This window comes from Pelecanus crispus, chromosome 13, assembly GCF_030463565.1.
Source record: "Pelecanus crispus isolate bPelCri1 chromosome 13, bPelCri1.pri, whole genome shotgun sequence".
Lineage (NCBI taxonomy): Eukaryota > Metazoa > Chordata > Aves > Pelecaniformes > Pelecanidae > Pelecanus > Pelecanus crispus.
The window spans coordinates 21,756,853-21,784,659 of NC_134655.1; the positions used below are offsets into that span (position 1 = coordinate 21,756,853).

General features: G+C 38.2%; 1 protein-coding gene across 1 annotated transcript in view; it reads right to left on the reverse strand.

The window, feature by feature from the left end:
- The window catches only part of DACH2 (dachshund family transcription factor 2), a 313,020-nt gene that overhangs the window by 73,637 nt on the left and 211,576 nt on the right, over nucleotides 1–27,807 (reverse strand). The window contains exon 5 of the mRNA XM_075720636.1: nucleotides 27,181–27,312. Coding sequence (XP_075576751.1) covers nucleotides 27,181–27,312 — 132 coding nt within the window. The remainder of the gene's footprint in view (nucleotides 1–27,180; nucleotides 27,313–27,807) is intronic.

The window sequence follows — 27,807 nt, forward strand, 5'->3', positions numbered from 1 at the left end:
TTTAGCACTATGTCCAAGTACGAATTACCTTCCTATAAAAGATTTGTAATTTGTAAAATGATGAGCAATACATTGACAAAGAAAGATACACTAAATTATGCCATGTGATATAATATAACATGGCATAGTGCAGTAATTACAAGAACTACTACAGTTAAGACTGTGTCAGCATCTTTGTTATTTAATATACTATATATCAGCTCTTTCAAATAACATTTGACTGATACTTAGTATAGAAATTGTTCATTCTGACCATTGTGAAACAGAGGTGGTAGTATTTGGTAAAGTATTTCTCAAGTTAAATGTGTAATTTCAAAAAGATTTTCTGAGGAAATGCTTAGCATTTGATTTTACCAAATGAGTTTTATTTTTCGTCATATGCTTTTTCAGTAAATTTAAGTTTAACATTTACACTTTATTCTTCATCAAAAAACACATGACATAGCTTGAATTTTTTGCTTAGAAATAGTTTTTGTACATGTAACTTCATGTGTCAGGGCAGCAGCCACGACAACTGTGCACAAGACAGTTTGTTAGAGATTTTTGAACGAAAAGAAAAAACCTGCACTCTTCATCCAGAAGTCTCCCCCGTCCTGTTGGTTTTTCTCCAATACTTCCAACTTCAGGCACAGGTGGTCTACACTCTCAGCTCATTTACTTATTTCTAGATGTTTCTCTTGTCTTTCCAAAGCCTCGTGCATCTACCCACCATAATTCTGTGGCTGTAGCTGAAGCTGTAGCATCAGCGCGCTGTATCAGCTTTCTGTGCCCAGCTTTACAGCTGTTGCGCATTCCATAGGAAAGTACAACTATTCCTATTTTACAGATAGAGAATTGCACTGCGCAAAGAGATTTGCTTAAGGAAATACAGGAAACCTGCAATGGAACAGGAAACTGAATTTAAATTATGTTGCACAGTCCAAATCACTGGACCAGTTTAGACTCCTGATAAGGAGTCTAAAATTAAACAATGATCCGTACGACTGTATGTAGAGAGATGGACTTCAAGTAATTTCTTTTAGGTATATATGAAACAAAAGGGGAAAAAAATAAACGAAAAAAGAAAGTAAACATACAACACTGTGGAAAATGAGACAACAGAAAATAGCAACGGAACTTACTTTACCTCTTGTATACGAAGGGAAATATAGCTTATTTATTTTAAATGAGAAAGAATATTTCATTTTAAAATATTAGTAATTTGATTCATAAGCATCACAGGAATATTATTAGAGCCCTCAGAAGTCTGTTGATTTGTCAAAATGCCAATACATCATTTATACACTTTACAAAAAGCTTTATGTTCAACACTATTACCCACTACCCATATGACCTTCTCTCCAACAGATAAAACTAAAGGACAAAAAGGTGATTTTTCCTTATCTTGTCTGCATTCTAGTCGATCTTGTCCCAGAACAGATTGTACTCAGCATTAAAAAAGGGCAAGAGAGACAAGAACCTCCATCTTCCAGAGCTCCTGACGCTTGTCAGAAGCAAGCAGAGAGACTGCGGTGGCCTTAACATAGCCGCACCAAAGTGGGAAGAAAAAGGCAGCGCTATCAGCTGGCCAGCCGTCCTAGAAGAGTGCAGAACGCGCCGCAGCTAAAAAAAGGTCTGACCTGCCTCCACCAGCCAGCTCAGGCCCGCAGCAGATGTGTGGTGTACAGCTCTGCTTTGAGATTTGCAGCTAAATGCGCAATATGGATGGGAAAAAACCTCCAAAAAAGCCTGATTGTCTGCGCTGTACACGATCGCCTACACAGAAACGCAGCGCGTGTTGCAAAGGGCACAGATACAGACGGACACTACGTGGATTTGGTAAGAGAAAGAGTTATTTACAATATACTTCATTATTAAAGTCTGGTATTTACCAGTCTTAACAGGTTATTTGAGAGAACTTACTTACCAGTGCATGAATTACACTTATGTTCAACTAAGCAAAAGCCAAACTAATGCAACAAACCCCAGTCCATTCGCTTCTGAATTAAAATGCGGTGAGAGGTAAGCATTGCCTTAATGCCATTTTACAGCCCAGTGGCCAAATTCTGTACGTCTCTGTTCCCAAGTCCCTGTGAACAGCGAATTCAGACGAGTTCAGATGGATGCAGGGGGAGTTAAATCCCAAATAGGGGGAATCAGCCTAAGCAATACATACACATGCTGTTGATGATATACACCGTACTCGCGGATCCACTGCAAGGTTATTTACAATCATGGACATGTCTGTGAGCAAAGTGCTTCTGTTTAAGTTTCATTTTGTTTAGTTGAAGAAAATGCAAGTGATAAGCTCAGCTTCAATTTTCTGAAAATGCTGCTTCTCACCCATCTATGATTTTAGTAATTGTATAAGATAACTCTTAAAGCTACATGTTTTCTAGTAATACACCTCTCTGTGCATTTGTGTTTTTCAAAACAAAATCCAAAAAACTTTTTCTGGTGAAGATATACTTGTGAAGATTAAATTAGTGTCTTGTTTTTAGGTATTGAAAGATCTCCAGAAAGTAATCAAAGTTCAATTTGGTGACAGTTTCTTTTCATTTGGTTTCAAATTCATTTTATCAGCCTTAAAACTGTCTGGTCTAGCTAAATGAAATCCACTCTGTCAGAGGTACCTTTGAATTGAACAACCACACTGTTTCAATCTATGTCTGTCATTTTATTTTTTGTTGTGATACATTTCTGAAAAATTGAACTCAAATTGTTAAAAGCAATACCATCTTCACCATCCAATTTTATTCTAAAATTATTTTTAAACACATTTTTCACGCTGTTGGGCATATTAAGCATAACATCAGCTGCAAACAAAAAAGTATTCAGTGCATTGCTATTTCAGCACTGATAATTTCAAAGTATTCAGCATTCCTAGCCCCAGTACTTTCAGGTGTCCCAGACTCGTTGCTTTTACCAATATCCTAATTTCACCTCAATACCGGGACGAACGGTCACTTTTTTGGCCTACACAGAATATCCTCTGCTGAAAACATTTCACCCTACAACTTTCTGTCAACTGCTCATGGTAACAACATTTGAATGTCCCAGGATTTGATAGAAACCAATTTTTGTCATATTCGATAAACTGAGAATCTTGCTACAGTAAGGATAGGAAGATACCACCCAGTCATATTCCTGGTAAACTGTCGCTTTCCTGTCAGAAAAACATAGAACTGTTCTGGGTCAGGATTATGACCCATTTAACCCCAAATTCTGTCCCTCATATTGGCAGTAAATGATGTTATTTATGGAGACCACGCAAGCGTGGACACTTTCTGGGGTCCCATATTACCCCTAAATAAACTTACTTTCTTTAAAGTGGGAATGAGGATTTTAATCAGCCCCCAAAAGCATGACACCCATCTGAAAATCTAAATGGAAGATCTGCAATGCATTTAGAGCTTTAACGCATTTATTTGTTTAGCTGTGTGTATTCGGCTATATCAACTTCTGGATTGTGCCCTACAAGAAAGCCATGAAAGTGTGTAGGGTAAGATATTAAAACTCAAGAAATCCAGTGATGGCTTTACTGGGTTACTTCCAAAAACTTATCAAGTGGTTCAGCAGATGTAATTACTGCTTAGCCCTGCCAAAGCTTTGAAATGTGCCCATTAATTCAGCAATTCCCAATCTGTCCATCAGTCAGTCATACTTAAAAAATATGTCTGTCACAACTTAGGTGAAGTAATCTGTTGATAATTATACAATAAGAAGGCATCTGAAATCTGAATATAATTTCTAAACTTTTTGAAAAGTCTTAATGACAGCAAAATCAAAGTTTATTTCACAGCAACAGGATACTGAAGATAACTGGGAATATGTCAGAATATTTGATGCCAATTTCATTAAGAACAATTCATTCCAGGAAGATACTTTTTAGAAGATAAAAGCAGAGATGTAATACTTATTTAGGAACCTAACCATCCCTCCCAAACCATGAATTCCTTCCCTTTAAAATGAACAGAGAAAAAGCAATAAGAAGGTGGTAAATACAATGTGTTTTAAAGTTTCCAAATTACAATCGACGATTATAGTGCTAAAGCACAATATCAGAGAAGTGTCCTTATTGTCAGTTACTCTGGAAAGTAAGCCTGTGCTACAAGCTTTGTAGCTTGTAGTTGTAGTTTTGACCCTTCCGGTCAAAACAAAACCTCACAATTAAAGTCAGGTCCTCCGTGTCAAAGACTCGTACAGTATAAAACCTGTTATCTTTCTTTAACAACAGATTGGGTCATTCATCCCCTCCAATTGCATACACAGAAATGCTGATGGCTACCAGCATACGGCAGCGTGTTCGCTCCTACTTTCCAAGACCAGCGTAGAGGAACTACTGGCTGCAGCAACTAAATCTTTTCTGCAAAACAGTCTTCTGTAGACAATTGCTAAAATATGGATGGCCTTTTCCTCAAGTAACTAATGTTAGGAAATGGGAAAAATGTTGCAAAACAAATAAAGACATGCGGGAAATGAAAAGAAAATGCAATATGATGTAAGGGACTAGTTTGATAACAACACAAACTGCTCAAAGTGGCAATATCTTCATTTAAACTCAAAATAGCCCTCAATGGCTCAGTTGATTCAACTATACCACCAAAGCACCCCATTAAAGTTAGATTTAGCAAGATGAAACATCGTATTTATAGAAAGTTAGATACAAACTATTATAATACTTTTCATAAAAATACACTAATACTCAAAAGCACTTCTCAAAGTTAGCTACCTGTACCCATTCTCCTCTTTTCTTCTGCTGACTTAGTCATGCATAAATATTAATTAAAAAAAGTTGCTTCTTGGCTAGGAGGGAATGTGACACACTGGAGAAAAGCTCTGGTAATTAATAAATGAAGTCTTTGCTGCTTTGTTACCTGACAGCTAACCACGTGACAATGAAGGCGGGGGGGAAGCTCATAATCTTCATATCAATAGTTAGATATTTATGGCTTCCTAAAGGGAAATTAGTCATGATATTTCAGGAGGGAGGGGGGCAATATAGCTCAAGGAATAATGGCTCCTAGAATGATCGCATACAAACAGCTACAGTCCATCTAGCCTAATACCTTGTCTCCAACAAGGGCCAAAAGCAATACTTACTACAGAGTTTAAATACAGAGAAAACCTATAGTGAGAATTTCCCAGAATACTCTCCAACAATTTATGTATAAGGAACTTCCTGAAACAGCGGTATCTTCCTTGAATTTAACAACCTTTAATAGATTTTACTTCCATTAAATTGAACGCATGTCAGTTTTTTGCATCTACAATACCCTGTAGCAAAGAGTTCCACAGCTTGCCTACGCACTGTATGAAAAGCTACCCCATGTTATTTGCGGGTGTGGCCTTGGGGGCTTCACTTGGCATTTGCTGCCTTCCTCTCATGTCTTCTAGCTCTTGTAGCGGATGAAATAATAAGTAATAAATCCCTATTCAGTTTCTTCTATACAGTGTGTAGTATTATGCTTGGAATTAAGGAATTAAGAGTTAAAACCTAAACTTTCTTTTGGATCTACATCAATGTCAAAGCACATGCAACCCCTTTCCTGAGGGATAATAAATGACCTCTGTCCCCTGTCACGCAGGTACCGGGGTAGGGACCTCAGCACGTCCGAGCCAGCGGGCAGTCACTATAGAATCATAGAATCATAGAATCGTTTAGGTTGGAAAAGCCCTTTAAGATCATCCAGTCCAACCATTAACCCACACTACCAAGTCTACTCTAAGCCCATCAAGGGTAGACTAGACTAAACCATGTCCCCAAGTGCCACATCTACCTGTTTTTTAAATACTTCCAGGGATGGGGACTCCACCACCTCTCTGGGCAGCCTGTTCCAATTCTTGACCACCCTTTCCGTAAAGAAATTTTTCCTAATTTTCAACCTAAACCTCCCCTGGCGCAGCTTAAGCCCATTTCCTCTTGTCCTATCGCTAACTACGTGGGAGAAGAGACCAACACCCACCTCACTACACCCTCCTTTCAGGGAGTTGTAGAGAGCGATCAGGTCTCCCCTCAGCCTCCTCTTCTCCAGACTAAACACCCCCAGCTCCCTCAGCCGCTCCCCACCAGCCCTGTGCTCCAGACCCTTCACCAGCTCCGTTGTCCTTCTCTGAACACGCTCCAGCACCTCAATGTCTTTCTTGTATTGAGGGGCCCAAAACTGGACACAGTATTCCAGGTGTGGCCTCACCAGCGCTGAGTACAGGGGAACAATCACCTCCCTGCTCCTGCTGGCCACACTATTCCTGATACAGGCCAGGATGCTGTTGGCCTTCTTGGCCACCTGGGCACACTGCTGGCTCGTGTTCAGCCGGCTGTCTACCTTTGCGCTCTCACTGGGAAGTTGGGTCAGGGAGACCCCTACCCCTGACGGCTTGCAGAACGTGCTTTTGACAAAAGAGGGCTTACAAAAATCTGCACAGATCATTACTTCAACAGACAGGATGTTGGTGAACTCAAAAGAGAGGACAACCTTTAAATGCTCAATACTATTTTGAAATGTAACCACAGGATTATGGTTAATTCTTGCATAACTGATGTGCTCCCCTCTGCACTCCGAATAGTTATTGCTAACATTTTTAGCAGTGGGCGTGTGACTTAATCGCTATTTATTTTTCTATACAGAGATAACAATACTGTACTAGAACATGAGATCTCTTCTGGTTTAGGACCATCAGCAACAAAATTAGCTGTCTTCTACTGCAGAACCAAAGTCAGTCTTCAGAAATACGTGCATTTCAGACAGAAATAAGGTCAAAATTTTGGTCTGTCACGTTTTTATTACTGTTGATGATGAACAAGCCAGAAATAAAACAGCTTAACTTTTAGTTCTTGAACACAGTTTGTAAGGCTGGCTGCCAGAAAGGATATAACATACATCCTTCTAAACTCAACAACTGCAGCTACCAAGCAAGGAACTAGGATTCATATTCCAGGGATGATAATAATTGACACCTTCACTCACCACAAACCAAGTGGGTTTTGCTTTTGTTTTATTTTTTTTAAATTACTTAATATTTTCCCATATTTAACAACTTACTGAAACAACCACTGAGATACATGTACTGTATATTTTTACTGTGACTGTGACTAGCCAGATAGTTTAGTTTGATTTTGAGAGGCTTTGAGAACATCTTGACATCCACAGCAGATACGCAACGCTAAGGGAAAAATCAGATCATTCAAATTTCAACAATTTATCATTTACTATTTCTTTGAAATAATTATTATGAACAGTTCAAGTTACAGATTGTAATCTTCTGAGTTAATTTGTAGTGACATAAATGAATTATGTATTTATAATCTTTTCAAAAACTCCTAATACTAAAATAACTCTGTGTAATATAAAGTATGGCTTGAAAGAATTAAATACAGTCTGTGGCACTTCATACATGCACATTTAGACAATCTTCCAAATCCCTGCCAACCTGAAGCATCTACACAGAACTCAGTGATGCTGGAGATTTTACTAGAGAATGAGAGGTTGCAGAAGGGATGCCTAACGTCCTTTCATATTGAACCTTAATGACTGTAGAAGCTCTCCAATGAGATTTACTGTCATAAGCCCCCATTTCCACGACGGATCAGTATGTGCAGGCACTTGCACAGCTCCAACAAGTTCAGTCAGTATGGGGAGCATTGGCAAAGTATGTACTAATTCTGCAGATGCACCATTTTTTTATATCTGGCATTTGATTCCTTGCACTAAGTTATTACTGACTTCCAAAAAATTTAGAATGCTGCCAAAACCAGGAAAGCCTGTGAGTAAACCTAATTCACATAAAAGGTCAGCAGTAAAATCTACCGTGTTTCATTTAATGTCAATCTAAAAATAACACGCAAAAAAAATCTTGAACTCTATTAGCAGCCAACTTGGTACTTCCTTTAAAAATCACTTTCATTTTTGCTCATAGTAATAGCTGAATATTTACCTACCACAGCACTTGGACATCTTACACATTCAATCAATCTTTGATTTTCAGAATATTTTTCTCATTCAGCAAACCTAGCCATTAGGTGCTCTCATCTAATCTCTAGTGCAATTCTCCTCAATGAGTACCAGTGAGAACTTTGCATTAGCTTCTCTAGGGAGCAACATCAAACCCCTAAAGACGACGAACCGTGCCAAAGAAATTATTCAAGAAAATACATCCTAAATTTGTCATTATTTAAAGGATATTCTACGTCTTCAGAATCAATATTTCTTTGAGGCATACAAAACCAGAAATAACAACTATCACCAGAACAAACATTATTAAAATGTTGATATTAATAGCAGATAAAGGGAAAATATTTCTTAAGGAGAAAAAGTGAGAAGCTTCAGCAACAAAATACAACAGCGCAGTGCCAAGCTGAACTTAACTAAGCTTGAGGTTTTGGACAGGATTCATTTCTGCTTGTGGTATAAGTATGCACCACCTTGATTATCATTTAAAAAAATATTGACAGCTTGCCTTCTCATACCAATGCCTAGTAACAAATTCCAAATGTTTTGTCACATTTCTTGTGAGCAATGCCATCTGCCAGAGGTGGCATTTCATGGCTGTTTACCCTGACTCCCTCCAAGAATTCATCTGCCACTATCTAATGCTGCCTGAATAAAGGGGATTAAGACTCTGATGCAACAGAGACTATTGATAATTTGGTATAATTGGGAAGAAATGAAGATAAATGAGGTTGAGGATGGAGAGGCAATTAGTTGAGCTGCCTGTACAGCTGTGTTCTCGGCCTAGCTCCCCTGGCCTTTTCTTTGGTGAGGTATGTGCAAATTAAACATAATGACAAATACACTCTTCCCAAAGCTCTTTAGTTTGGGAAGCTTGAAGATACGATTTTCACTTCTGAGATTCTAGGCAGTATTCAGTTGTTTTGGTTTTTTTTTTTAAAAAAAAGCATTATACTCACTGTTGAGATTTTTAAAGAGCAATGCACTTTGTAAGAGCACACCTATGGCACAGTATCTGTTGTTTCAAAGCACAGGCCTTCATTTGGCAGCCATCTATAGCACTGGTGCTGGCGTTGTGCTTTTGACCAAAAAGGATGAAGGTTTCTGCCTCCCTCAGTGCCACAGAGAGCCCTGACCGTTCCACAACAGGAGTCGTCTTGGAGGTCTGCGATACTGATAGTTGGTGTCCGTCCTGTAAATATCCTCTATCCATGTAATTGGTCAAACAACAACCCAGAGCTTGATCCCCCTCACATTTGGATTCTTTAAAGTCTAGCCCCACATTTTACAGCTGGACCTCCATTTTTTAAATTGTGCTAGCTTTTAAAAATACTGGTCAAAAAACCTTAAGTGAAATGTCTACAATACACATCTTACTCTACAAAAGATCTTAGAAGTGATAGATTGTTAGTCATAAATATAATACGAAGACAGCTACCCAGATATGAGCCTTATTTCTAAGCTCCATTATTCAGGTGAGGCCAAGTAATCAAGCTTGAATACCTTGAAAGGTATTTAAATCCAAAGTGAACATGGTCAGACTACAAACCTCCAAATTAGAAGGCACAAATCTCCGGTCTGATTTGTAGTTATTCTTTCAAATATACTGAGACATGTTCATACACATAAAAGTGTGCAGATGTATGGTTTAACGTAAACGTACAAAAAATACATTTGCCACAAGAAATGCCACTATATGCTTTACATAAGATTCTAACATAGTTTTACATAAATGCCAAATAATGTAAGATCCCTTTTACAAAAAACCCAATAATTACAGAGGCAGCTTTGGCTTACAGACATGTTTGCCTAACTACCCACCACGTATGAATTTTCTGCTTTCATATACAGGTAATTCTATCTGAATTAGGTCTTAGATGAAAGACTTCATAAAACTGCAATTTTTCCTGCATCCATGTTGTCTTCAGCTATTTTAAAAAAATTTAATTTAATTTAATTTAATTTTATGGATTACTTGGAAAAACGCTCCTTAGAAAAAGACAAAGCCTAGCTCCTATGCACAGCAGGGATTTTGTAAATTTTGGAAGAAAAATTTAAGCCTTAAAAGAACAACAATTTAATAGATTTATTTTGTAACGTGAATTTTCAACATAGTTGCTTTGTATTGTGGAGTACAGTTCTTGGCTATATTCTCAAAGCTGAAAACATTTGAAATGATCCCTTTTCAAACTCACAGAACTTCTGCAAAGTACAATGTCTCCTCCTGATTTTTTGCATATGCAAAACCTTTCTCAATCTCAACATTGCGCTCTTCCCTGCTACCTAGAGGTCAACCAAAATTTCACTTTAGCTTTATCTAAAGTATTTTTTCATTTTGGATTAAATTTCTACAAAAGACTAAAAACAGTTCACTTTTTAGGAGGCAAACATGCCAGGAGAAAAGAAAATTGTTAATAGTTTATACTTAAATCTACCTTGTTTTGTCTTACTGAAGCTGAAAATTTGGCTGAGGCAACTGTTCCTTTACTTAACAAAGTTTTTAACATATAGTTCAGAACAGTGATTTGTGGTTTTTTTTTTTTTTTTAAGTCTGCAATATTCAAATTGCATATATTACACCTCTGGTCTTTTCCTGAAACCCTCTTCTTGTTAACACCGTAAACGACCAAAATTGTTTGCTGCCCATCTTCTGGCTTGACATTTTATCAAAGTAGTCCAAGTTAATCTTTAATCTTGTGATTGACCGTGTACAGAGCACACAGTAAATAAGTCACATTGAGCAGAGCTTTGGCTTTCCATTGGGAACAAATGCCCGCGTCCTGGCTGGAGAGACGGCAGCGGCTCCCTCCAGCTCTGCCCTGCTTTCTCACACCTGCACCACAGCTGTACGCACTTGCTGACACTCATGTTGGCAGCCTCCACCTCCTGGGATCACACAGGGTTGAGTGCTCTCGAACAAAGCCAAAATACCCGTCTCCGTGGGTGCTCCTGACGTGTGTCAGCACTGCTGTATTCAACAATGCCCTTGCCTTTTATTTTGCATTTGAGAAAACCGTTGCGAGACTTGCCTGATCTCTACACCTCAGCGTGCCCCTCGTCCTTCACCCAGGGCGACGGCACTAGCTGCCGTACGAAGAACAACTGCTGGCTGAGGGCCACGCGCTCCGCCTGGGCAGGAGGGAAAAAGTCAGGGGGGATTCTCAGAAAAGGCAGAGTGCGCAATGCAATGGGGAGACTGCAATCTGGAAAGTGACCCACCTAAGCACAGGCAGAAGGAGAAAAATGATCACAACTGTTCCCTAACTTCCATAGGTTACCAGACACAGAAAGGGTGGCAGTTTCAAGAATAATTCCATAACCTAAAAGGTAGTAAATGCAGTTTCTGACTGAGCAACCTGGAAAACAAAGGAAAGGAAGGTGATAAAACAGAAATAAACACATGAAAAAATCTACACTGGCATGAATAGGATGAAGACAGAGCTGAAAATGAGATAATCTGTTTTCCATGTTTGTCTTGCTTTGTTTTCCCACTTCCACATTAAAACACTTGTGTAAGTCCCTCTTCTTCTTCCTCCATTTCATAAGCCCTTTCTCAGAGGTGGGTGCAATTCTCTTTACATCGAATCCCGTCCCCAAATGATGAAACATGAGACTCGCAATGACTGCAGGGGATTAAGTGAAGCCGTTCCTGAGAAAACACATTATGTTTTTCTAGAATCCCTTCTCGCTGTTTTTCAAATGCCTCTGTGGTTACAACTGTATTACGAGGCTAAACATGAGGTCTGCTCTACCTCTCCTCAGTTCTAAAACTCAGACACATCCAATTTGAGTGTAAAAGTAAGCATCCAATAAACAACAGCTGTCTGACTGCTAGAGTTTTTTCTTTATTTACTTGTACCCTAATTTTAAACGATTGCTCATTTTCCTATTTTATAATGGTACCTACAGCTGTATTATATGAGATTTCTAAAGCTAAAAAAACAACATTACAAAGGTAACTATGGTTTCTCAAAAGTGAACCTGGAAAGCAAAAAGAAGTAACTGAAGAAGTATTTCTGCAATTAGTATCTTACTCAGCTTACTAGAACGTTATCACAAATATTCATCCGCCACACTTCAGGTAAGCTTTTTTAAAAGTGGTGTTGGAATGGTATATATCTGAAAAATGAAACATAGGAAATACCTGGTAAAGGACCATCTAAAAACTATAGAAAGTTCCTAATGGAAAAAATGTTTTTTTCTGAATAAACGCTACCCCAATCTATAAAGTTGACCTGAAAAGATGTAATTTGTGGCTTACTATGGTATTTGCATAAGAGAGCTAACACGCAGCTCTAACTGATGATCAAGGATAATAGCCACGGATTTCAACAGATTTTCAGAGCCCCCTGGTATATGCTGAGAACAACAATATCAAAAGGTTCCTCTTTCCAGCACTGCTGGTGTCAAGGTTAATGAGCTAAAACTTGTTAAATTGATATTACCAAACTAATGACTCTTTTATAGTATACTGCATGGATTTTAACAGACAGGCTAACAGGGAATATTGCTAGTCTTAATTGAATTAGAAGTTATTGCACGTATACAATTAAGATAACTAAAAATGGAGGAGCTGTGAGGCAATTGGCTATCTAGACTGCGCTACTGGCACATGCCTCCTGTGCTGCCACACATACAACTTCAAATTTCAAATTCAATCCCTGAATTCAGACCGCATTCAGCTGCGGACATACAGAGGAGAGGCAACGCTAGCATCTGCAAAGATAGTCTATTGGCTAGCAGTAACCCTCAAAAAAATCATTTGTCTTGACCCTCCTAAGTTCCCCCTCTACCGATTCACACATTGCATCAGAAAAAGCCATGCAAAACTACGGAGCCTCAGCTCTTGATGAGGGTGCAAAAGACATGCTCAAGAGCAGGCTGAAGGGAAATTGCCTTATTCCCAAAGTGCCATGACTCGGAGCCGTTCCACAGCTACAGCCAAACACGGGCGAGTAAAGCAACACACGCTTTCTGCCGAGGTATCTTTTTCCATCAGCATCCCTCCCCTGCTGGGGAGCGGGAATGTACGGCTTTATGCCGGTTGCAAAAACTTCTGCTGCATGCTGGAGGAGCTCCTATCTACAGGGGAATTTTCTAAATTACATGTGTTGTAAACGGGAGGATACTGAAAATAGAAATTTTCTTGAAAATTAAAGGAATGGGCCTCAATGAAAGGTCCAGGACAAATCTGCAAGAAGTAGGCTGCAGCAGAATAGATCTGCAATTTCAAACTTTTAAATTTGAAATTATTTAAATAATATGAACATTATTTTAAAATATGTTTACATCAACCACACCATACGTTAAGACAGAGGGAGATAAATGCCTGCAGTCTACATCCAAAATAGATGAACAAACAGCAGAAAAAAAGAGAAGGATATTTAATGAACCATATTAAAAGGGAAAGAGCTTATGAAAAATAAATGGCATTTGTAGATGATTAAATTTTGAAGGTGAGATGTTGTGTAACTGCACCAACCATTTATTTCAGTGCCATAACTGCATCTAATAAATAAAATACTTTTTTTTAATCCAAACTGAAGATTCAGTGCTACCTGATGACTTGGATTTTCCATTTATGTAGTGCAGGGGCAGGGTTTGGGCTGTAATTATTCAAGGCAGTTTCAAAGAAAGAAGAGCTGTTTGTTAGTTAGATAGAAAATGAGTATCAGTCGCTACCAATAGGACAATGCAAATATTTCTTCTACAGACAGAATCGCAGAGTTTAAATTCAGAGAGGCTCATTAGAGATTATCCTCCTAAATATAAGATAGGGACAAGTTTCATGCAAATGCCCTTCTGTTTAGATAATATTTTTCTATTAAAGTTCAATCTCTCACTAACACAGAAATGTTATTTAACATACAGTACATACCCAGATACATTTGGTATTTATAAAAAAACGACATTAAAAATCTTACTCATGCTAGCTATTCTAGTGTTTTCTACAGGATTTTTCTCCCTGGATCTAGGATTTTACAGAGAAAGGCAATAAAGTTGGATTCAACTTCCAAAAAATACCTACTTTGTCAAAATCAAGAAAAATACAAGAGGTGCTGCAAATGAAGGGGAATATTTCTCAAGGATGAAATGTCAAAATCCCCCTTACATCAAATCCTTAGAGACAGTCAATCAGAAAACAGATCCACAGGAACCACAGGAATCTGCAAGAAACTTCTTCCTACTACCTTTCCAATTGCCATCTGAAATATGAGAAAATAAATCACAATTTAACTAGTATTATATGCCTTATAGAAAAAGGGGAAGATGCAGCCTCTCATGCCCCGTGACATTAGTAATTGAATCTACAGCTCTTATACGTACGCTAGAAGTTTCACTAGTCCCAAAGTTTCACTTGTCTCCATCTTTACAGTAGCCTGAGCATCTTCTTAAAAAGAAGAATCTGTTCTCATTTTTATATTGTACAAATGTAGAACAGACCCCCCCCCCCCCCAATTTTCTAGGTTTTAAATATCAATGCCTGTCTGATCTTAAAGGCAAGCTGAACATTTATGTCTTGTCTTGGTGATAAAGTTCATAAATATATAATGAGAGCGGAACAACTCTGCTACTGATTAAATGTCAAAAAAGGTTTTATTGTCAGATATACTGTAAATACAGAAGATATACAACAAAGAGCATTAATTGCAGATGGCTCTGTACAGCTTAAAAAATGCAAATGATCTAAACAGGAAATGTTGATTTTCAGTTTCAACTATCAATTTTAATTTACCTTCAGAAGGTACCTCCAGTCAACCTGTAAAGACAGAGCGAACTATAAAATGGCCAAACTCAACTTAATGAAACGCTTCACATTCAAGGGTAGAGGTTAGCATGTATCATAAGCATATACAGCAGAATTGACCATTCTATCCAGAAATCTGGATCTTTATCAGGATTTATCTAAGCCTTTGAGAAAATTTAAGAGATATAATGTGAAAATTTGGTCAGGACAGATGAAAGGCTGGAATAGCCATCCTCCCAAATTCAGAATGGGGCTTGACTGCCTGTGTAGTTCATCTGGGGGAAAAAGAAAAAAAAAAGAAAAAAAAAAAAAGAAGATCTAGAGGCTGTAGTAGACTGCAGGTGAACACAGGTCAGCAGGATCCTGCTTCCAGGAGATGTCAGGAGAATAAGAGTTCCACACGTTTATACAAGATAGCTGTATGCACGACTGGGAGAAATTCTTTCTCCCTATCCTGTGCTACAGGGCTGCACTGAGCACGGCACGGCCTTGACCGAAGCGCCGCGCTGGGCTTGGGAACCGGCGGGATGTGACCGGGAGAGGCCAGAGGAGTGGAGGGAGAACCGACCAGGGACCCAGGAAATCATTGCTGTGAGACACGTTCAAAAGAGCAGGCTTGTTTAATGTAGGGAAGGGAAGATAGATAGGAGACTCGCTAATAGTCTTCACTAGATAACAGACATGTTCAGTAATAAAAGGGAATAAATTGTTCTCTATACCCACAGTGTGCGGAACAAGAAGCAGCAAGGAAAGACTGTAACAAGGAAGACTTAGGTTAAGCGTTAGGAAAAATGGCCATGATTAGTAAGCCTATAAAATTTCTAAAATTAAGCTGGACAACTATCAGTCAGACATGATGCTGGCAGAGCTCTTGCTTCGTTGAGAGTGTGGATAAGAAAACTGAAAGCGCTTTTTTCCTATGATCCTAAACACTGCAAACTGCGGAATAGGGACCAGATCCAAAGGCAGGGCGAAACAGCCCGTCCTGAACTCACCCCGCCACCGCTAAACTGCATCGACCACCCCAACTAGCGCACTGCGACGTAATACACCACCTTGCAGGGTACAGCCGAGGGCGCTTACCCACAACACACGATCATTATCCTACAGTATGGTCTCTTCTTCTGCTACAAAAATGGTTCAGGCAGAGCCTTACCTACTCTTGCTCTTCAAGAAAACATCACAGTTTGAGAAGACACTGCTATTCCAAAACCATTAGGTGCATGCTTACTGTGCCTCCCAAGATGAAACACGTATCTGGAAAGACTAACAGACAAACTGGCCATCCCAACAGATAACATAATACTGGTTACATTTCCAAGATAATAAACACATTAAGATGGCATTCGAAACATGTACGAAAAATCCATGCATTTTCCCTTTAGATCATGGACAAATTAGTAGCTTCAATTATATGCTGCCAACAAGATTTTCTTCCCCATGACTAAATGGACCAGGTTTTAATATTCTTCAGTGATCTTATTAATTTAAATTAAGCTTGTAAGAAATTAAGAATAAGAATTTCATTTGAGAAAAAGATGCTGCAGTCATGGAAATTAAAGATTTCTAACACACTCTGGTGATAAAGGTACATTTACTCTTGGTCCGAGACAACACTGCTGGTCTTTCATAATTGGAACTAAAACAATCTGAGAAATTGCTGCTCTTGTATACAGTAGGGGTTGTGTTTTTTTTTTTTTTTAAAGGAGCTAAAAACATAGACTACCCACCTGTATCTATTTTTAATTTGGTAATGACTGTACTTGCTAAAATTCTACCAAAATGTCACTCACAGCTTTGGATTCCAGCTTTTTTTAAACAGAATATGGAGCAGAAAGCATAACCTATTATGCAAAACTGTCAGATGCTTACTTTTAAAATCACAGAAATAAATGCATAACCCCGATTTTCTTATGGATCAAAACTTTATTAAAGGAAAACAAAACTTGGATGCAACTACTCAAGATAGCCAAGGTATTCTACAGGAAGTAGTAAGGTTCTGATCTGTGTATGTCCTGTTTACCCCTATGGTCCCTACTCCAGAACTAAGGGATGCCTCTTACTCTGTGGGTGCCAGTAAAGGCAGAATCACTTGAGACCACCGTGACTTCTGTCTCATCAGATTCACAAATCAGCTAGACATTTAAACAGCGCCAACTGTTGCAAGTAAAACTGCTATTGAATCTCAGCTGCAAAAATGTCAGTTCAGGGCACTCTGCAAAAATCTAGTACTGAATCCTAAACTAAAACCCCACGTTATTAAAATGGGGGTTTTCTGGATTAATGCTACTTTTTTGAGCAAGAAAATATTCCAAATGATCACACCACAAACATTTCCTACCTCAAACATAAATTAACTGTCCGTTAGGGGACTTTTTAAAAAAAATCTGATTAAAATTGTAATTCATGAGACTCCTGCTGTTGGCAGCTGTATCACTATCAATGCCATCCTTTGGGGGACTCTCAGCATGTGGCCTGCATCAAAGGTAATATGCCAGTTTTCATCCTAACTTCCATACGCCTCAACAAGAACAAGAATGTTCCAGACTTGAAAATGTAATTAAAACATTAAAGTACTTTCTATTGTTAAAATACCATTAATGTGAGGTTGAAGTTGACTCACTAGTGTTAACAAAGGCAACTATCACTAATACTTGCTTTTCCTAACATAGTGGAATTCTTTACCTACTGGGTTCCTTACATCCTTATATACTGAAGCAAGAAATAAAAACACATTGCTTATGCATGCTAATACACCGTAGTGTTTAAACAAATACGTTACTTTGTGCAAAATGATAGGCAGGCAAGATTTTGTTGAAACAGACTACATACAAGGACCTCAGAAGAAAAAAAAAGGTTTATTTGACATACGGTACTTTACTGTTCTTGCTCTTTGGGAGCACTGTGGAAAACCTGCAAATCACTGAGTTGAAACAAGTATACTGCTTCGCGGTTTTGGCATCCCTAATTGCCAGAGTTCATCTGATCACCAGTTGCTGGTTCCTGCTTCCAGGACCACTTTTGCTTTTACCCAACAATTGTTTAACATAAAATACAAAATGCATTTCAGAGAGGTAGGTCTGGACCACACTTTTTTTTCCTTCCCTTTCCCACTACGCATCAAGACCAGCAAGGCAGAGATGCCTGGAGACGCCTTCTCACCCTACACGTGCCTGCTTCCTAACGGGCAGGACAGTGCTGTTCCCATCATGTCCTTCAGCGGTCGCAGAAGCCTACTAAAATGTCTAAACTGGAATGGTTTCTCTTTTTAAAGTACAGTGCATCTAATCCGTATTGGCCTAAATAAAAATTTATACTGAAAGTCCTAAATTTGGCACAAGTATCACTCCCTACAATGCCAATGCAGATCCTGTGCCTTGCAGAGAAACATGAGACCGCGTCTTAATGAGGGACACTTTTGAGCGACTTTCCTTTGGCAGGCTGATATTGACCACGAATATCTGCTCCTACTAGCAAATGTGAAAAATATAACCAAGGAAAAAACATAGCCTTGGCTCTACAGTGACCAGAATGATTTATGACATGAAGACCTAGTGAAGAAGACTAATGCTCTGAAGGGACTGTGTGAGCTCAGCCTGCATTCACGTGTTCTGTGCCCACTCCTAATTACTTCATTTACGACTGTAAAAGTGTTTTAACAGACAAAATTGATTATTTTGAATAATCCTTCTGAAATATGATATGCATTTTAATTCTATGCACCCTATCATTAATTAAAGTTCCCTACCTTTGGTGCATTAATTCAAAGATTGTATCAGTGACAAAGCAACAATTATAAGACGACTGTTTACTAGAATTAAAAATAAAGTTAAAAGGTTAATGTACTCTTGTGATACACTGAAAGTAATGCTAAAATGTTTTCATTTGAGTTTTTACTAGACATTATTTTTCCACTCTTTAAAATCAATCTCTTTGTTCCAGGAACACATTTCCTGTCAATAAAATGAAAAATGATATAGATTTAGGAGGATAGTGGTCTCAGCGTAGCATCTCTCATATTATTATTCCAGTATCATCTGTTACAAAGTAAGACCAATTCCCACATCTAATTACAAACAGGATTTCAGAGTCATTAAACAAAATACATTTCCATTAGTGCTGCTGTAAGAAGATAGGGGGAAAAATGAAGATTAGTTCATGCTGCACCTCTGTTTTTCAAGCTTTGAAGATTTAGACCTCTGCACTCTGAGACTATAAATTTGTAAAGGATCTGAAAGGTGACAGACATGTGAAAGCTCTCAATTCTACACAGTTTAGCCATGCCATTTGCATTTTGTCATTAGTTTGTCTTTGCTGCACTTAGTTCTGATAGTAGATACGTCAAGAATCTGGAGAGGTTGTTTATGATTATGCTGTGGGCGCTTGGAGGTACTTTATTTGGTGTTAAGAAGGGGGTTTTTAATAGATATGAATCTTGATTTTCTGTATTAGATTTTTTCCAGCAAAAGTTAGAAATCATTGTAAGGAATTCTGTCTTTATTAAAGAAGTACTTCATGCTCTGGAAAAAAGGAACAGCAGTTCTTTGACTTCAAATAAGGTAACAGTCAAAATATAGTGAGGAAGCAGATTGTGTGATGGGTTTAACTGTTGAATATAAACTTACAAGTATATATATTCTCCATTCATAAACATCCAGCAGCATCTAATTGTCATGAACCCATTTAAAATATACCCTTGAGAAGCATTCAAGACAAACTAGAGCTTAGACATTTAATAAGAACTTTTCTAAAAAGAAGTCTATATAAGATAATACCTACATTTACATGATCTTTGAAATAGTTTACATTAGCTTATGATGTTATATAAACATAAATTAATCCCATCATGTGTAAGGTAAGCATAAAAAAATCTTAAACAGAAATTCCTCTCAAAGAAAAAGATGCCTCAGAGTTACAGAGAAAAACACAGAGAATTTCATTTTCAGAAGTTGTCCAAAGTTATATTTCCTTTATTAGTTTTAAAACTACAGCCAGAGCTACTTCATATTTCTGAGTCGGGTATCAATCAATCCAAACATGTAAATATTAGCTGATGAATCAACATTTATGTGTGAATCATATACATTTACTATATTTACATTCTTATTTAAATGATTAAGAACACTTTTTGAAAAGACAATTAAAGTACTCACATGCATTCAATAGGTAACTGCTTAAGAAGCTATCTAAAATGGGACCTTAAAACAATCTGCAGAGAAGAAACAAATTCACTTTTGCACTCCACCAAAACTGTGGTTCACTAAAGCATCCTAAAATTCTTGGTATTAAATCCTGCCCAGTGGTCGGGCAACACAACAGAAACTCTCCACTGATACTCACTCTCCAAAAAAAGCCCAATTTGCCAAAGAAATAGATATATGTGCATTTCGTTTCCAAGCTTCACACACGGAGCCTGGGTTCTCAGGACAATTGAGAAGGCCCATGAAAGCCCTCACCATTAGGAAGAAACAGAGGAGAATACAGCAGAATACAAACAAGGTACAACCAAACCAAAGGAAGAGCTTATCACTTCCTGGCTCATGTTTGAGGAGCTGTTTCTTAAAAAAAGAAAACAGCACATCAACCTATTCCTCCAGAATTATCAGTCGCTGGCTCCAGGAAGGCCCCACTTACATTATTTGCAGGGAATTCATTACTCTGTAGCATTCAGCAGCCATGGACGTTTTCTGACAAGCAGCGATGGGTAAAGCTTTTTAAAGCCTCAGTGTTATGTGAATGTTTCTGTTCCTTCACTCCATTTTTACCGAAAACAAAAGCTTACGATTTCTTAAATATCACTTGCAAGTGGGTTCAAGAAAATTCCAAGAAACCACACCTCCAAACCTATGTATGGAAGCACATCTTGAAAGCCACTGAGTTTCATCACTACGGGAAACTTCTTCAAGTATTATGGCCGTGGGATAAACGCCCTTACGCAGAGCTTGTCCTCGCAGCCCTTCGGGGCCATACATGCCTTCAGCACCGGGAGGAGCCTCATCCATACACCAGACTTCAGCACGCTGCTCCCTTGCCTGTGCACTGTGAGTTAGCCCTGAAGAACCAACGTCTTGTCCAGGGGCTTCAGAAGGTTTTTTTTGTTGTTCAGACGCACGCTGTAACATGTAATATTACAGTGCTATTGCAGCGTCCAACCTCCCCCAGAGAAACGCAACCCAGACTGATGAGCTGAACAGGAGCGGTGAAGCACTCCGAGCTCATTTCTGATCTCCAGGAGATCTTTTCAGCTGTGTCTCTGCGTGACGTTGACCACTCACTGCCTACCTCGCAGCCTGGTCCCATCGGCCATGTAACACATGTCGTACCATGAGCCACACTCACAGTACACCATCACCCGCACGCTTGAGGAAAACAGGCACATCAAAAATGTCACCCTCTTTCCTACCTATCCTGCCTATCCCGACGCGCAAGCCGTCTGTGTTCGATGGCCGTGGACTAGCAGCTCACTTCACTTCCCGCTCGGCGAACAGGGAGATCCACTTAGCCGCTACGTGCTGCTCTCAAGTTCAGCGCGAACAGCAAGTATCTTCACACCCACCAAGACCAACCCAGGTACATGTCTAAAGAAATAGCACAGATGCCTCAATTTTTAGGATGAAATCCTTCATTACATCTGCTAGGGCTGGAGTCAAACAAGCCTAGTTTTTGGATGAGATGGCACAGAAAACAAAACATACTAAATTTTCTTTTAGTTCAAGACTGTATATATCCCTCCTGGCAAAAGGACAATTAAAATTAAATGTATGCTTCACTAGCTTTTCAACTGATTCTAAAAATATTAATAGTAGTGTTGGCTGGTTATATTTTTAAAATGGCATGAATGTTTAGTGTTCTTTAAATAAAATTATCATCTTTGAAACAATAACTCTCTGCTCATGTAACACAAAAATGCTTGCTTTAACAACAGGAAAAATGACTTCATGAAGTCTGCATGGCACTCAAGATTAAAAAAAATCTGTTCTCTGGTCTTGTCATTTTTACTCTTACAATAAAATAACAGCCTCGGCATCCTGCTTTTTAGAATAAAAGACCTACCTCTTTTGACTTCTCAAGCACTCGAAAATTTTAAAAGAGAAAAACTAAAAAATGCTGACCGTGTAATAGCTGGGTATTCATGGTGGGTGGAGAACATGAAAGGTTACAATATGGATCTGTGCCTACGCGTTTCTTTTCAACTTGAGCAGCATCCTCCTGCTTCTGCTAACTCGGCAATCATACAGCTGACAGATTTCTGGGTTTTCTAAATAATGCATGGGATTTTCTTTTAACATGTCAGTGCAAAAGTATCAATTCTGCCCCTGTGTCGTTTGTGATGCTGATTTTCCTTGACAGCATTCCATTAAACCAATGAGTTTTTTCCCTCCTGATGGTTCCTTAAATATTCCTCCGAGTGATGTATTTGTGGTTTTTTAAACAGATTGTGAAGGATGTTTGCATTTATGAGAAAACTGCATGGCAGGTACTGAAGGGAAAAAAGGATAAAAAGATAACACTTTTTTTTTCCCCCCCTATGAAGAGGTTTTTCTCTGATCCTCATATGCCAAAAGCTAGGGCGTTTTTCCTTTCTTTTCTGCCTAACTTAGCTCCTTGTCTGGAAATTAAGCAACAAGCCTCTACATACAGAATAACATTTTGACTTCCTAAGGAAATACCACTGAAACACTTAGTACTGTTTGATATCTCTCTTGGGAAAGCAAAACACATTTATTAAATCATGCATGTTAACTCCAAAAGCCAAGAGAAGGAAATAACTGCTTTATTCTTTGCACTGAGGTTTTGTACAAACAGGTACTGTCACGGATTGCTACGCACTGCTCCTTCTTTGCTTATGCAGCTGCGTAACACAGCGTCCTTAAAGGATGTTCGGGTAGCATCACCAATACCGTATTTTGCAATCTATCCTTCACGTTCCAGTTCTATCGCATACTTGTACAAATTACCTGCTGCTACGCTCTTAAAAAAAAGCCTCTGATTTCAAGTAAGTTTCAAATTTCCCCAGGCAATGATATGCTAATTTCCAGAATACACTTCACCTAATATTAGTATTGCATGATGATGAAGCCGATGATCTTTATAAACACTTCTGTACAACCAGAGAGGTTTCGTTTTGTTTATCTTATTTCTCTAGAACAAGAAGACTGATTACGTGGCTGGGCTTCGAGAGATCTGCACACACATCCAGCATAGCTGGCCTTCAGCTGCCAGCTTCAAACTCTTGCTCTTACTCATTTTCCAAGCGGAGTATGAGAGGCCACATCACTCCTGGCACGTATTATCCGTCATGCTTTAGAGCATGCCTTAGCTACGGCAACCCTCTGGGCTCCAGGCAATCCTCAGATGCGTGCTCCGAGTGCCATCAACAAAGCGTCTCGGCCCCAAGGACTCACATGGATTAGCCAAAGAGGAGGAATAGGACTTTGAAAGACTTATGGCCACTGGGAATTTGAGATTTCAGAGGGACGTAGTTCCTCCTACTTCCAGACACCTATGTCCCCAACTATGTGGTTCTCTAAACTCAACCTTCCTTCCCAGATCCTACAAGAAGATGGAGACAGCCGCTAAGCCACAAGGAACAGCTAGCACAGATCGGCTGGACTATGGGGCCAGAGAACCTGTAGTGCCAGATTAAATATCAGATTTTTCAACTGCCTGAGAAGTTCTCTTCAACACTTCATATGATGAGTAGGAAGGTGCAAAAAAATCTCTTTCTCTTCTGCAGAGAGTATGAGGAGGACATTAATGTTCAAATGTATAACAACATTCTTCACAGAACCGTGAACTAATGCATTACTTCAACTTAAAAAAATCCATGCAAATTTTTTTTTTTTTTGGTACTTTTTTCTCCCCACAGTTTCAATATTGTCTCTCGCAGCATTTTTTCTTTTTTTAATAAGTTATTTTGAATATTCCCGTACTAAACACCACCATTACTGAGATCATTGTAATATCACGAAGAGGAGGTAGGTAGGACCTGATGGCAAAAGCATACTAGCTGGACTAGAAGCAGGAAAAGAAGTGGCACATTCACTCCCCACCTCCTTAGACACACTTGTAAGACTCAGTTCCACACCTGTAATTTCCTAGAGGACAATATAATATCTGAGGAATTACAGTCAGTGATCCTGAGAGTTAGACTTCAGATTTTAAATTGATAGCATGAATTCTGGCTTCAGCTATAGAAATTCCTTGAAAAATTTCCATCATCATAGGTGCACACACAGAGAAAAAGAAACCACAGAAGTGACACTCTAGGCATTACTAAAGAAGCAAATCCAAAATTATTTTATACAGATTTCAACAGATACAGATGGGGATTGAAATTAATAAGATATCCTCACCATGTTTTTACTATACTAATGGCCTGTATATAATGACACACTTCCAAAAAAAGCTGGCAATAAAGATTCAGGAATTAATACTGATCAATTACATTTTTAATTCAAAACAAACAACAGCAAAAGAGGCTATTCCACTCAGATGAGTACAGCATGAGGAGGAAGGCACACATCCTAATGTGAAATATTTAGTGGTGTCGTATCTTACGCTCGCCAAAGAAAGTCAATGTGTAACACTGAGGTAAAAAGCCAACAATCTTTGCAGTTGTTTTTTTAAGTAAAAAACCTGCAACCCTTCAAGTCTTTGTTACAGTAAAAAGAAAAAAAAAATCAAAGGAAGTAAAAGGTCCTCTGCTCTGTATAACTATATTTTTGATTTGACAGCTACAATTATAATCATTCAGACATCTATTTCCCACAAACTCTCCACAGCCATAACCTTTAGTGATTAATTATAAAGTTCCAGGAGCAACAGTACACAGACTAATTTCCTAAAACAATAAAAGACAGAATTTCTCATTTGGAGCTAAATGAAACACGAACAGGTTGTTATTCATGCTGAAATCTAGATGCAGAGTCATGTTGCAGCCATTACAGAAGCTATTAAACACAACCTCAAATCAAAGAAACTGTAGGTCTCTCTCCTAAAATAAAATGTTTTTCTCACTTATGAGGCTTTTGACTCCTTTGCTCTGTTTCTTTTTACCTCTTCTTAGTAAAAAAAAATTTCAAAATTCAATTTTCTTTCTCATTTCACATCTCCATTTTGTTTTTAATAGTCGTTTAAACTGTAAGAGTCTGGAGCAAAACAAACGTTTGGTAAAGGTCTCATGCACACAGAATTATCATGGTGTTCTCTCCGCAGTGAATCAAAGTTGCAAAATGTGTATTAACTTCTAAACAAAATGCCCACTCTCCTCATGCCCTACCTCAATCTCCAATGAGTTTTCTGTAGTGAATATTTGATAATTCCTCAGTTATTTTGTAGAGTGAAATGTGTAATTTTTACATTCCTTTCATTTTGGTTTTCCTTTTTGACACATCCTGCTGTATCTGCTTAATGCAGATCTTGAAAAAATGATCCTCCAATAAAGAGAGAAGCCATGCATTACAAAATGATCCTAATGCTGGCACTGCAGATACTAAAAAGAGGGGAAACTGTGATTTTTAGTACGATTAGTAGTAGTTCTTTTTGTTAAGGACTTATTTCTTTGTCTGCAAGCAATACCGGCATTCAACCCAGCAAATTTGCTCTTGGCAATTTTACTGAATCAGGCAATGAAAAGGAGAAAGAATTGAGAAAAGATCTTTACATAACTGATACCATATCCTTATCCTTGGGCCCCACTGTAACTTCAGCTAAAGTCAGTGGGAATTTTTCCAAATATTTAAATTGGTATTGAGTCAGTCATAGAACTCATTGAATTGCTAAACCACAGAGAACTTTCACTTAATATGCATACTCCTGATGTATTGTCGAAAGGTTGGTATGATAGTCCCCCATAAAACTTGTCAACAAGGTACCTAAAATAATAATATTAATGTACTGTAGATTCTCCCCATATGAAGTATATAAATTTTGCCACATCAGGTAATACACCAAACCATGAACATTCAAATTAGCAAGCTTTTGTACAGCAGCTTTTAAAAACCCTAATACTGATCCTACATCTTTTCTGCATGACGCTTCCTTGCTTTTCTGTAGGAATTCTATCTTGACACATATTTCTTAGCATTCAGTGAAACTTCATAATTCATTTTGAACTATATACAGACTATAAGAGTTACACAAACTAAATATGCTTTTTCAGTGCTTTTTTTCTGAATTCAATATGCACTAATTGATTAGGGTCTGGGAGGTGAATAAGAAATACATATCCTACATAATAGAAAGCCAGGGAAGGGTTTAATGCATGAATTAGAAGCCAGGTTTCTTCAATACAGATGAGTACACAAAATTAGCAAAAGGCAATACCACTTTTGGAAAGACTGCTTTGTGTATAATTTGTCATGAATTCAAAGTTATTCCTTTAGAAAATGAGTCTAAGACCTCCCAGCTGCTGCTTTATTGGTCTAATAAATTACCATTTTGATGGTACAATGCATATACGCTATACACCATCCAAGCAAGCAAACTGTTAGAGCAGCTTCATCTTTAGAGACGCATGTGTGACTTCAGAGACGTGTGAATGCTGATGGGAGATCGGAATGCAATGAGGGATCAGACAATGCCTCTGTTCTTGAATTGATAATGAAAACAAAGGATGCATAAGTTTCAAAAAGGGTAGGAGTGTGCTGCGGGATTGTTTGTGTCAAAGAAGTGAGTCCAAGTGAACCTGCCCTTGTTGTAATAGGCATCTAGCAGCTTTCTGAGACCAAATGGATCTATCTTACTCTAGGTTCTCTACACTATCCAAGTAAAAATCTCTTCCATTCGCTTGAAAAGAACTTTAGAATAAACAAAGAAGATATCCTCTTCAGAGGACCCATTTCTGACTTATTGAACCCTACTCTTGTGGACCTGGGACTCGGGGAGCTTCGTTCAAGTTTATCCTAACGCTTGTAGTAGTACAGACTGAACAGTGTTCAGTGTCAGTGCCTTCTACCCAAGGTTATTCCAGCCAGGTAGGCCATAACAAACGTTTATCATGACTCTCCTTCATAGCTGTGGTTTGCAAATATCCATTCAAGGAAAGATCAGAACGCAGAAAAGCCAGAAAGTTGGTGATTTTGCATTCCCTACTTTTCCTTTCTCCAGTGAACTGTGGAACTCATGAGTTCCAACCACCTGATGTTTTGGAAACTTTCCATCATTTACAGGAAAACTCTAGACTCACTGTATTATTGCCAATAGAGAAGTCTTTTGTTACTACAAATATATTTAGGGAACAGTTTAAAATGTTTGTATTCTAACATAATGAAAAAATCCTTCACCAATATTTTTTCAAAAAATTAATGAAGATGGCTGTTAGGAGGAAAACTGGAGGAATACTGGAGGAATGGGTGCAGTAATTTTGATTTGACACTGGCAGAACAAAGCTTACAAAATAAAAGAACACAAGAATTTGAGACAGATGTTTGATTTTGTTTCCCAAGCACAAAACCAGGTATTAAGAGCTCCCCTACAGCTCACATGCACAGCATTACTTACCTGCATTAGAATTGAGCTCTTCATTTTCTGATTCTGTTCCATTTTGACTTCCACTTCCATGAAGGCTATTCATTGCCATAAGTTTCATCTTCTGTAACTTCATAGCCTCTGCCATGGCAGCCGCTGTCAGACCTGGAAAAATATAAATACATAAAATGCAGTATTATACCATACAATACAGCACTGAAAAATATGAAGAACAAAACAATTCCTTTCAGTGAGAAGTCGTCACATAATTTCAATACACATTCTTAGTCCAGTTATGTAATGTTATTCCGAATACCACCTTTATTTTAAAGTCGAATTATTTTGGTACACCATTCTAAGGATTTTTTTTTTTTTTTAAATTCTTTCATGTTTCTGTTTCTTTTTTTTTTCTTTTTTTTTTTTTTTTTTACACAGGTATAGATAGCATAAAGAAACATTTATTTTCTGGTATTCCTTTTTATTATACTTTTAAATATAATTTCCTGTCACTTTGATCATTTTGTCACTTCAATCACTTTCTGCTTGACTTATTGAGCTGCTACAAAATTTCCAAGTACACTAGTTAAGAGACAGTTTACCTTAATTTCAACAGCTCGAAGCCAATTAACATGGAACAATCGATGCTGTACTATTATATTA